At 38.6% G+C, this 12,274-nt stretch overlaps 1 protein-coding gene and 1 pseudogene across 1 annotated transcript; one reads left to right on the forward strand and one right to left on the reverse strand.

Annotated features, from left to right (window-relative positions):
* The first annotated feature begins 244 nt into the window (after positions 1-244).
* Positions 245-3,578, forward strand: LOC140969693 (trifunctional UDP-glucose 4,6-dehydratase/UDP-4-keto-6-deoxy-D-glucose 3,5-epimerase/UDP-4-keto-L-rhamnose-reductase RHM1-like). Its single transcript, XM_073431119.1, has 3 exons — positions 245-428; positions 1,175-2,759; positions 2,865-3,578. The coding sequence occupies exons 2-3, from the start codon at positions 1,188-1,190 to the stop codon at positions 3,315-3,317; spliced, it is 2,025 nt and encodes a 674-aa protein (XP_073287220.1). The 5' UTR covers positions 245-428; positions 1,175-1,187; the 3' UTR covers positions 3,318-3,578.
* On the reverse strand, positions 3,281-12,052 carry LOC140969692 (alpha,alpha-trehalose-phosphate synthase [UDP-forming] 1-like; annotated as a pseudogene).
* Between the last annotated feature and the right edge of the window lie 222 nt (positions 12,053-12,274).

The raw sequence follows: 12,274 nt of genomic DNA on the forward strand, positions 1-12,274 counted from the left end.
AGCATATCAAATATCATATATACACACATAGGTGTGTACGATAGGTGTGCAGCATATCAAACACACAAATAGACTTGTACAGGTGTGCAGCATATCAAATCTCACACACACATAGGTGTGTACGGTAGGTGTGCAGCATATCAAATATCATATATACACACATAGGTGTGTACGATAGGTGTGCAGCATATCAAANGAATAAATCGTGTAATCATTGATATTACATGAAATATTATCTCGGAAATGAATTCGTACGCGCCGCGTGCTATATATAAGGCGGCACCTCAAACATTTCTTCTTCGTTCTGTTTTCCTTCCATCATTTTAATTACTTTCTCTGAGATTTTGCTCTTTCTAGAGTTGGAAGTTGAGATCTTCTCCGGTATCTTGCTTTTGTCGGTGAATACTGATCTGGATAATTGAAAATTCGTGAGTTCATTTAAAGATCCAGTTCTGTTTACCTGAATTCTGTAGATCTGATCAAAATTACGGTGTATTTGTTGTTGATTTGCTGTCATTTTCTCGGAACATCGCATATGCTCTTATATAAGTTCTATGTGTTTATAGTTGCTTTGTGTGCGTGTGATGTGGTGTTTCTTATCGTCGGTGCTGTTGAAGCTGGATATTTACTGATTATTATTGATAGAAAGAATTGCTGTTGTGCGTGTTTAATTGGAATTGGGACATTTGACGATCTCTATTAAAGCTTTGAGTGCGATCGTGTTGGTTTAGCTAGCTTTTAAGTTAGGATGTTAATTGCTTGAGCAACGGTTTGATATTTTATTACCGACATGTTTGTTTAATGACGAAGCTTTCATGTTCGATGATATGAATCTGGATTGGGATATTTGTTTGGGCCTCCAGTTACGTTCTACGTGAGACAAGAATCGGATAAAATAAGTTGGAAGGGATAAAGGTGTTTTCTCTTTTTAATAATGGTTCGATCGACTGATATTAAAAATAGTATGTGTAGGCCCTAGTTAGATGAATTTCTTGATTTACTCAGTAATATTCATCCGAAAAGGGGGGAAAGAAAATTAGAAGATAGAAATCTTTCCGTAACTTACTGTTTGTTTGTCTGAGCTTCCTGTCTTTCAGTTTAAATTCGTGCTTTTCTGGTTATAGGACATTGATTGTAATATATAGATTATTTCCTTATTTGTTTTTCCTTGCAGATATTAAGCTGCGATGTCAACATTTACCCCAAAGAATATCCTTTTAACTGGGGCTGCAGGATTCATTGCGTCTCATGTTGCAAACAGGCTCATCCGGAACTACCCTGATTACAAGATTGTTGTCCTTGACAAACTTGATTACTGTTCCAATCTAAAAAACCTTTTCCCCTCCAAAGCTTCTCCCAACTTCAAGTTTGTCAAGGGTGACATTGGCAGTGCCGACCTTGTCAACTACCTTCTCGTTGCTGAGAACATTGACACTATAATGCACTTTGCGGCCCAGACCCATGTTGATAATTCTTTCGGAAACAGTTTTGAGTTCACCAAAAACAATATCTATGGCACCCACGTGCTTCTGGAAGCCTGCAAAGTTACTGGCCAGATAAGAAGGTTTATCCATGTTAGCACGGATGAGGTCTATGGTGAGACTGACGAGGATGCTGTTGTTGGAAATCATGAGGCCTCACAGCTCCTGCCGACAAATCCATACTCAGCCACAAAAGCTGGGGCTGAAATGCTTGTCATGGCTTACGGCAGGTCTTATGGGTTGCCTGTGATCACTACACGAGGTAACAATGTTTATGGTCCAAATCAGTTTCCTGAAAAGTTGATCCCCAAGTTTATTCTTCTAGCCATGAAAGCTAAAACTCTCCCAATTCACGGTGATGGCTCTAATGTACGAAGTTACCTTTACTGTGAGGATGTTGCGGAGGCATTTGAAGTCATTCTTCACAAGGGAGAGGTTGGTCATGTCTACAACATCGGAACAAAGAAGGAGAGGGGAGTCATTGATGTGGCCAAAGACATCTGCAATTTGTTTAACATGGATCCGGACAAGAGCATTCAGTTTGTAGAGAATAGGCCATTCAATGATCAGAGGTACTTCCTTGATGACCAGAAGCTAAAGAATTTGGGTTGGTTTGAAAGGACCACATGGGAAGAGGGGTTGAAAAAGACCATAGAGTGGTATGCTAGCAATCCTGATTGGTGGGGCGATGTATCCGGTGCACTACTTCCTCATCCTAGAATGCTGATGATGCCTGGTGGAATTGAAAGACATTTTGATGAAGCTGAGAAGTACGAATCTGGTAAGTCTGAGTTTTCTGGAAATTCTAATCAGACAAAGATGTTGGTTCCGGTCTCCAAAACCAGTCCACCTCAAAACCCGGCCTCAAAGTTTTTGATATTTGGTAGAACTGGGTGGATTGGTGGTTTGCTGGGAAAATTGTGCGAGAAACAGGGGATCCCATATGAATATGGGAAGGGGCGACTGGAGGATCGCTCGCAGCTTTTGGCAGACATCCTAGCTGTTAAGCCAACGCATGTTTTTAACGCCGCAGGGGTAACAGGTAGACCCAATGTTGATTGGTGTGAATCTCACAAGACTGAAACAATTCGAACCAATGTTGCTGGCACACTGAACTTGGCAGATGTATGCAGAGAGCATGGACTCCTGATGATGAACTTCGCCACTGGGTGTATTTTTGAGTACAACGATTCACACCCTGAAGGGTCTGGAATCGGATTTAAGGAGGAAGACACACCCAATTTCACCGGTTCTTTCTACTCAAAGACCAAGGCCATGGTAATTTTCTTCTTTCATCAATCAAAATAATGTTAAGCATGATTTTTTTTTTTGGTTTATGCCTCAACGTGGTTTTCAATATTTCCTTTATGCATTGTGAATCAGGTGGAAGAGCTTTTGAAAGAATATGACAATGTATGCACGCTCAGAGTTCGAATGCCGATATCTTCTGACCTGAGCAACCCGCGAAATTTCATCACCAAGATTTCTCGGTATAACAAGGTGGTCAACATTCCCAACAGTATGACGATCTTGGATGAGCTTCTTCCGATTTCAATTGAGATGGCGAAGAGAAATCTTAAAGGCATATGGAACTTCACAAACCCTGGAGTTGTCAGCCACAACGAAATCTTGGAAATGTATAAGAAATATATTGATCCGGATTTCAAGTGGGCGAACTTTACGCTTGAAGAGCAAGCAAAGGTCATCGTTGCTCCCAGAAGTAATAATGAAATGGATGCCTCTAAGCTGAAGAAAGAGTTCCCTGAGTTACTATCGATCAAGGAGTCATTGATCAAGTGCGTTTTTGAACCCAACCGGAAAACTCAGGTGGAGTAAGATAACTATATGAACCTTTGGGATAATTCTGCATGTTGTATCCGTTGATGTGGCATTGGTGGTTAGGCGTACGTGTTTGATTAGTTCACCAATTTTTTAGTTAGAGGTAGTTTTCAGGTCCCTTTTTTTTCGTTAGATACAAATAAATCAGTTGCGTGGAGACGCGGCTAGTCTGGTTTTTACTCTTGCATTTCTTCCGAGGTGTAGCAAGTTGTGAACTTTAAAATGAATTTATTCGTGACGTTGCAATTCGTCCCTAAACCTAGCTGTTACTCTAGAGTCAAGGGGACAAATCAAAATCGCGCAAGGGAATCCTCAAAGCTACCTCAGTTGACTGGGGTCGGCCAACCACCGTCATTTATTTTACTGCACTTTGTAGCAATGAATTAGTGGGTATTACCATAATATTACCCTCAAACTAATACGATGTAGAGAATGAAATATTACCCTCAAACTAATACGATGTAGAGAATGAAATACAAATTAGAGATGTAGGTAACTGGAAAAAGTAGCAGTACTACTAAATTTAAAACAAAACTTAACATTTTACAGGCTCACACCACCACATTGGACACCAGAACATCATCACTCTTTAGCATCACGAACTCAATGTAAAGATGAAGAAAAGTTCAAGAAGGAAGGCTCCGCCATCGCTTTCAAGAATGCAACCACATCGTCTGGGGTGTTGAGAAGATATCGAGCATTTGTACGAGGTCGGCCAACAGCACAAGAGAAGTAGTTTTCCTTCTTCAGATCAAGCACGTTCCAAGAAGTATTTTCTGGTGATGCCAGCCGGCTGCTCCTGGAGGAGCTCCCATTTGATTTCTTTTCTGAATTTGGACCATTCAGCTGAATGCTGCTCTGAGATTTGGAGCTGCTTCTGCTGGCTGGAAGCTTTGGACTTGGCCTTTTCTCGACAGCGGGCTTCATTGTATCTGTTAGTTTTGTTCTTTGTAGATTCATGACATCGGGGGGAAGCTCTGGTTCGAAAAATGTGTAAACATCCTCATCCTGAAGCAAAGAAAAACGAGGTCAGAGGGAATTTGAATAAACATTGCAGGAGCTTAGTAATTGTTATTCTCTTTGCAACAAGTTATGCAGATCACATAGATAAATATTGGCATTTATTTGCCCGTTATAAAAGCCAGGAGGTACGGCATCATTAGTAGTCTTTTTTTAAATGTAGGTTTTGTTCCCAGCTAGAGTTGGACCCTAGGATTGGCAGCCATACCCAAAATGAACCTTCAAGTTGCTCTCAATCGACATCTCTCAGCTAGATTGGGTTGGCCGTTGCTTAATTACCCCAAGTCTCCCCCATCATCGATATTTCAAATCTGCCCCTGTATTTCCATTTGTAAGCAGATAAAGAATTACTGGGACAGATGTGCTCTACATGTGTAGAACGTCCGCCTGTGAGATTTTTATGCTAATTACTAACCATTACCAGGTGTTTTGATTTTATAATGTCAATTGCTTTTCGACAGGTTAAAGTTGGTGCTATTACTCGGCAACTCGTCTAGTAAAGATCCTAGGAAACTACGCCCAAAGTATGAGTTTACTGATAGATTTCTAAGTTTCATTGAAACAGAATCACCATGTCACAAATTACATTGTTTATAGATGGATCAAATATGAAAAAGTCGAAGAAATGAAATTTAGAGTTTCCAGAGGATTCTTTTCAAATTTTCAATTTTAAAAAATAACAATATATATACCTTTCCCAAGAAGTGCCCAATGCACAAGACATAATCAATGGGTGTACATATGGCTTTACTGTGAACAATCTCTCCCAGTATTCTGTCAATAGCAGCTCCCTGTCCACAGAAGGGAGGAAAAGACCGAATATTAATGCGTAAAACCAGAACCTAAAGAAGCACATCTTTTAATCTTGTAATCGGTCAAACATTTAAAATAATCGAGTAATACGGCTACCTTTGTGACACCCACTGCTCGCACCTCAACGGAGCGGCTTCCTTGGACAACATCGACAGATGAATTAGAAATCGGACCAGTCCAGAGATGCTGTAGCATGTCTCTAGCTTGCAGTCTTCCAAATTCAACATCTAAAATTGCAGCGGAGTGAGTAAACTGGAGTAAGAGCAGTTAGAAAAGGTAAGGCGTGAGAATATCTTCTTAGCATACATCACACTAAGCTTCTTACCAGAATACTTGTAATTCCATACAAGTGAAGTTTCACGGCGTTCAAAGTGCGATCTCGGGGTTCTTTCAGTGAAATACTCAAAAACATGCTGAAATGGTCGTCAGAAGCACCAAATCATGCAATAATTGGATGCAGAATACTATGATGATATTAGTAAAGTTACAATTACCTTAACACTGTCCACCCAATCCATATTTAAGTGTTCAGGCATCGTTGTCATCCATTCCCCTTTTGTCGATCGTAGAAACATCCCATTCTCAGCTGCCAACCACATGTTGTACTCCCCAAAGTTCTGCAAAAGATTTATTTCAGAAGGTATATAGAGTAACAAACAAGGCAAGATAGATATATTTACATCGTCAAGGACACTTCTGTCACTTCCACTGAGGACCACTATTGTTGTATTTGGATCGCTGCAAAGTCTTGACAGAGGTCCTTTCAACTCAGGATGCAACTTAAGCTCCATTTCTTTGATTTGATCCCCTCTCCTTCCAGGAGTGTCGATTGGTTCAGTTAGTGCAGCGTTGAAGCCCTATGGATAATAGTAAATAATAAACAAGCACCACATAACAGATTTTTAGCCCCTTTCATTAACAAAAACCATGTACCGTTGGTATTTTCAGATATTAAAAATTAGGATACACCTAAAGATTAATGTGAATATCAAAAGTCAACAAATACAAGGAGCATACCAGTATAAGTAACCGATTTTTAGATTGCAGGTAACGCTTGATAGCATCACTGACGACAAGTTGAGGTGGAACTTTTCTTATTCTTTGCTGAGCTTCAATAACGGTATCATTCAGTTCACTGCAAGCGTCAATGACATAATGGTTAGGCTTTGGGTGATCACTGATCGGTAGCTATAAGATTTCTACTTTTGGACGTGTTGGCCTGTTAATTCTACAGCAGCATAAAAAAAGACCTTAAAGCAAATCGTCTCTTTAAGAACTCAAATCAAGCAGTGAACAAATCAACTTGGTTAAATTCAAACACGAACATTGGTTGTCACACTATGGTATGAAACGAAAAGGAGCTGCAACTGTATAACACAAACCCATCAAATCCAATGCCAACACATAAAATTGCTACTTTCATATAGAGCAATTTCTCAGATTTACATTTTCCAGTATAAAGTATTTTCACCCAAATAGACAATTCCAAGTGACATGAATGATTTGAAATAGTAAGATAACTTGGACATGTAGTTGGATCTCATACGTCTTCTATCACCTGATTAGAGGCTATGGCACGGCGTCATCGTGGTTGAACATTACCTGATATTTTCATGTGCTCATTCAAGGGAGAACATAAATAGAGTTACATTGATTTCTTATGTAAATTTGTGCCCACTTCACAATTGTATCACCGTACGTAGAAGAATTGAAATAAATCCACATATTTCTCCCAAAAAAAGAAGAAGAAGAAACACTCTGCGAAAGCAAAAGATTTGACAATATATTTGGAATGTATAACCCCCCAAAAAAAAAGAAGAAGAAAAAACACTCATGCAAAATCAAAAGATTTGACAATATATTTGGAATGTACCAAAATTTAAGCCTGGGTATCAACCTCTTGAATAAATCATTTTGAGACTAACAGGGGCGTATATGATGACCAAATAGCCTGAGTGTCGACCTCTTGGTTAAATCATTTTGAGACCAACAGGGGCGTATGTGGTGACAAAATGAATGATGATAACACTAGTTTCTTTAATCAGTCTTACCCAGCGTAAGTTGTGAAAAAAATCAGCAGGGTTCCGATGTAAATTATTAGAGAGGCTGACATATTGATCAATACCATGCAACATCCTGCGAACTGCTAATGGTTGGACATTTTGCAGGATAAAGAGAGACGTCTGTAAGACTGGAAGAAGAATAGAAAAGTTTTCACTTTAACTACAGTTCCACTTGAAAATCTTCAAACTATTTCAAATGAGAAAGATGTTGCTCTATGGTCACTGAAAATGAGATGCACAATCCTAGAAATTATAATATTATTCTGGACAGAGGATGTTGAAAGACAGAAAACCCAGGCAGTCCTCGAGTTACTATATATAGTACACTATCAATTCAGATGATGTATATTCAAAACAGCTAGATAACTTACACACCTCACAAAGAATTCAGCCCATTGTTGAGCAGTATGAGTTGTCACATGCTCAAAGTTATGCCTGTGGCGTTTCTCTCTTTCATCGGTGTGCATGTTCAAAGCTTGGCCTATAGCTTGTGCAACTTCTGTAATGTTCCATGGGTTTACGAGAATTGCACCAGCACCCAGCGATTGTGCTGCTCCAGCAAACTACAATAATACCCAAAAGGATTTATCACAGTGGCAAAAGCAAAGAATAATCAAACTACATAAATAAATAAATAAAACGTCGAAAAGAAAAAAATTCATGGTCCGATAACAAATTCCCGATAATAAATGAACTAAGAAAGGTGGCTCCACTAGAAAAAAAAAAAAAAAAAGAAGTGTGGAGTTTGAGAATTACTTCACTGAGGATGAGAACCCCTTTTCTGGAATTTTGGCAAGCCACAAACTCATAACTGACAAGATTCATTCCATCCCGCAAAGAAGTAACAAGTGCCACGTCTGTCAACCACCGAAATTATCAGAAGATAGCATCAAATCAGCAACAATCAACCCCACATTTCAGTAGTTAGACAATGTTGCTACTGCAAGGAATAGGAGTGTGCTGTGCAGTATAAATTTGAGGTGGTATTCAATCTCATCTAAGTTCCTCTTGCTTACAGTTTGAACTTATGCAGAAATACTGTACCAGAAGTATCACTGTATTGAAGATCCAACTCTTTTTCCATATACACCAAGTTTTAAAGAAGAGAGGTTATTTTAAATGTATCATGGCGTCAAAATTTGCAGTCTACCACTTTCAAATGGTTAAAGAAATACACACAACATATCAAAATTAACTGCATATTTGTTGCATGGTTTAACATCAAGGTGGTTGCAAATTAAAGCTATCAGTTGCATAGTTTAATATCAAGGTGGTCAAGAATATGTGGTGGCATGACATTTGATATCTTAAAATAAAAGGAGAAACTAGGAATTGATAATCAAGCCACATCAATTATTACCAGTGACAGCATATAGTGCACACAAAGCATAGAAGTCGAGAGAACGGTCCTGCATAATGGGAAAAAAGATATTGCATCGGATATTTTAAAAACTATAAAAACATTTAAAACATTAACAGCATCATGTATGCATGTGTCTGGACAGATTACCAGCATGCCATAATAAAAAGAAGAACCTTAGAAGTTGATATCTTAGCATGGCATGTAGCATGATTTTAGATCCTTCTAATGTGTGCCATATTCAAGTTCAGATATGTTTTTTTCCATTTAACAATTTAATAGATTCTAGAATCATGTTATTTAGAACTAGACTGTCAGAAAAATTAAATGCTGGTAGATGAGGAAATTTGTAGCCATGAAATGAAACACGAGATTCCTGAATAATAATTCATCATAGATATTAGATGCTGGACACACTGTGAAGAGTTAAAAAAGAGAGAAAACATGGCAAATATGAAAATTCAGCAGAAAGGAGAAATCCATTGTGGTTAAATATCTATGTGCTTATAAATGCATGTGTGGGCAGTGTAAACACTGTAATTGTCGGGTGAATGACGGAAGAAAGCTAACCAGATGATGAATTGGAACAGCTGCCAAAGTTCCAAATCTGCCATTGATCCGCCCGACAATTTCATGAACCTGGCTTGTAAGCTTTTGATCTAGGTAAAACAAAAGAGGGGAACAAAATGAAATGTCGTCATGCAGAGAGAAAATCCATATGACCTTTGCATAAGCTAAAATTAAATTAAATTTTAGAAGGAAGCAGGTGAAACCACATTAGGCCATACATTCGGGAACATCAGTTCTTGTTGGCACTGCAATTTGGAGCAAAACCACCTTATCCCGCCAGTATGAATTCTCTTCCAGAAATTTTTCAAATGCTAGAATCTTTTGAGGGATTCCTTTTATCATGTCAAGGCGATCCACACCAAGCATTACCTGTAAGATTATAAATAGTTTAAAACTAATCAGCAAAAACCGATAAACTTGTGCAAAAAATTAAACAAATCACAAAGGGCTAGCATAAATTCTTTGAAAAATTTGTATCAGATTGGTTAGCTAATCACCTATTCTTAAATTCACTAATATAGAAAGGGAAGTGATCAAAGTACAATCAGATCAAATGTGATAGTCAACTCGGGGTAGGCGAGAATACACTTCCAAACACCTAACATGTTCAGTCTGGAGTAAGGGAGATAAGGAACAAACTTTTCTTCCAGAAAATCTTTCTTTCAATTCTTTGATGTGTTCTTGGACTTCAGGAACTTCAAGAGCACGGATAAACCTTTCTGAATCAATGCCTATGGGGAACTGCATCAAAAGATAAACAGATGACCCAAGTTATGAAAGAGTAACGTATGGGGCAATAAAAAAGCATGTTAAACATATACGGAGCATTCTAGATAAAATCATGTGGAGATACCGCAGCCACACGAGTTACTCTTCCTTGATCCTCTACACCTTCAGGAGTACCTTCAAGTCCAAGAATACGAGTACAAGCACTACCGAAATGTCTGGCATAATCATATGTGTGGAAACTGGAAACAAAGCCCCCCCCAAAACTAAGTTAGTAAATTATGCAAAGAATTCCAATAATAAAACGGCATAAGTAAAATCACAAAATGCAAACAAAGAAATCCTGGAACAAATATATGGGAGCCACATCTTACTTTATAAGAAAGCTTAATTTCGGACTTGTGGAAATAGGTAAAATAAATGTGCTTACACAGAAGTCTGACAGAAATAACATACAGAAGTAAATCCGGAGGAAACTGTCGGGGTATCAAGAAAACAACATGCGCCATTGAACGTGCCATTATATACATCCACGAGCATAGAAACCCGACAAATAAAAAATAAAAGATACAATGGAATATTTCGTTATAACTAATACACACTTAAAACTAATTATTACGTCATTGAAATATTGCAGTAGTTAACAGTAAGGAATTTGCATAAACAAATAAGTATTATGATTTGTAAAGAGAAACAAACATATTACCCAACCAAATCAGCAGCTAGCACTGCATGAAGTAGCTCTGATCGAGATGGCAAAGTCCGGTGGATTTCAGAAGATGGAAAAGGGGTATGTAGAAACCACCCAACTTTCATCCTGCTATTATATTCTTTCAGGCATTTGGGGAGGAACATGAGATGGTAATCATGGCACCAAACAACATCCCCCTCTTCATAGTGTTGGTTAACGACATCAGCGAACATTTGATTTGCCTTCTTGTAGGCATCAAACTGCGACTGAAAACTCCTGGTTGTTGCAAGACGGTCTTCTTGTGGAAGTCCAAGATAGTGAAACAAAGGCCATAATATGTTGTTGCAATAGCCATTGTAATACTGGTGAACAATCTCTTCATCCAGGAAAACAGGGATACACTTCTGCAGTAATTAGAATAGAATAAGTTAATAGCAAGATCTTGCATGCTTACTGTTAGACACTTAAATGTATACCTTCAGAACCAAAAAGTTCAAATATTTAGCAAGTCGGAAAAGTTTTGCAAGCTAGACCAAAATCACGTAAGTATTTCACCTTCTCAGCTAGGGCTTTAGTAAGAGCCTTCTTCCCAACCTCATCCGGCACATTAACACCAGCCCAACCAATCCATCGAGCCTCAAATTCCTTTACACCTACATCAAGTAATTGCATAAATCAAACCAAATACAAACTACTTACTGATGAACATACTGTGAAATAAAAAAGTGGCGGGAATAAGAAAATAAGCGCACACCTAGAAGAGCGCTTACTAGACCGCCGGCACTTATCTCCAATGACCAGGAATCTTCACCTCTCCTTACTGCTGATACAGGAAGTCTATTAGCAACGACTAACAATCTCTGTTTGATAGACCTCACGTCAGGCCTTTCCCGCCCTTCATTGAGTAGTCGCACAGCTACTTCCTGATATGGTTCAACATAGGGAGATCCTGAGCTATAATGATCAGAGATCTCAATCCCTCCATTGCTATCAGTTACAGACGGAAATCTGTTGTTTCTTCTCAGTTCTCTTTCTCTCAAGAGCCTCCCAACTCTAGTGTTGGGAACTTGTAAGTTGTCGTTATACTTGTTCCCAGGCATATTGGCAGTTTTCCAAAATGGGCTTTGTTACAGTTCAAGTCAGACAGAAAGCAACTGCCCTGCATTTTGATTAGAACAGATTGAGAAGTAATCATTCCAGATAAATTCTCCAATACCATAATACTCGGGACAATTCTCAATCGCACAATTTTTCAGTACAAACCGTAGATTACATATTTATATCAGTAGAGGATTTTTTCTACCCGCAGAACATTGATGCGAAGGAAAAATTGCATATTCACCAATCACAACTACAACTACAGGGCAGACAGAGAAAGAGATAGCAAAGAAAAAGGGATCCACAGAATTGTGTGGGGGAAATGAGGACAAAGAGGAGTCTCCAGCATCAATAACTCGTTTCATATTCACCTACGCGGTCAAAATTGGTGTAATATCCGAATAAAATCGAAAAATGGAAAATAAATCTTCGTAGCATATACTCACCCTCGAAGTACAACAACATTGGGCAAAAAAAAAAGGACAGCTCTAACCCTGAGAGGTAGAGTTCAATATCAATTTCAAATACAAAAATATTTCCCAGTAAAACCACGTAAGAACTCGCAAACCCATATCAACATCGGACCAAGAAAGCTTTCGGAAAAAGAAAAAAA

The sequence above is a fragment of the Primulina huaijiensis genome, unplaced genomic scaffold, assembly GCF_012295235.1.
Source record: "Primulina huaijiensis isolate GDHJ02 unplaced genomic scaffold, ASM1229523v2 scaffold42537, whole genome shotgun sequence".
Classification (NCBI taxonomy): Eukaryota; Viridiplantae; Streptophyta; class Magnoliopsida; order Lamiales; family Gesneriaceae; genus Primulina; species Primulina huaijiensis.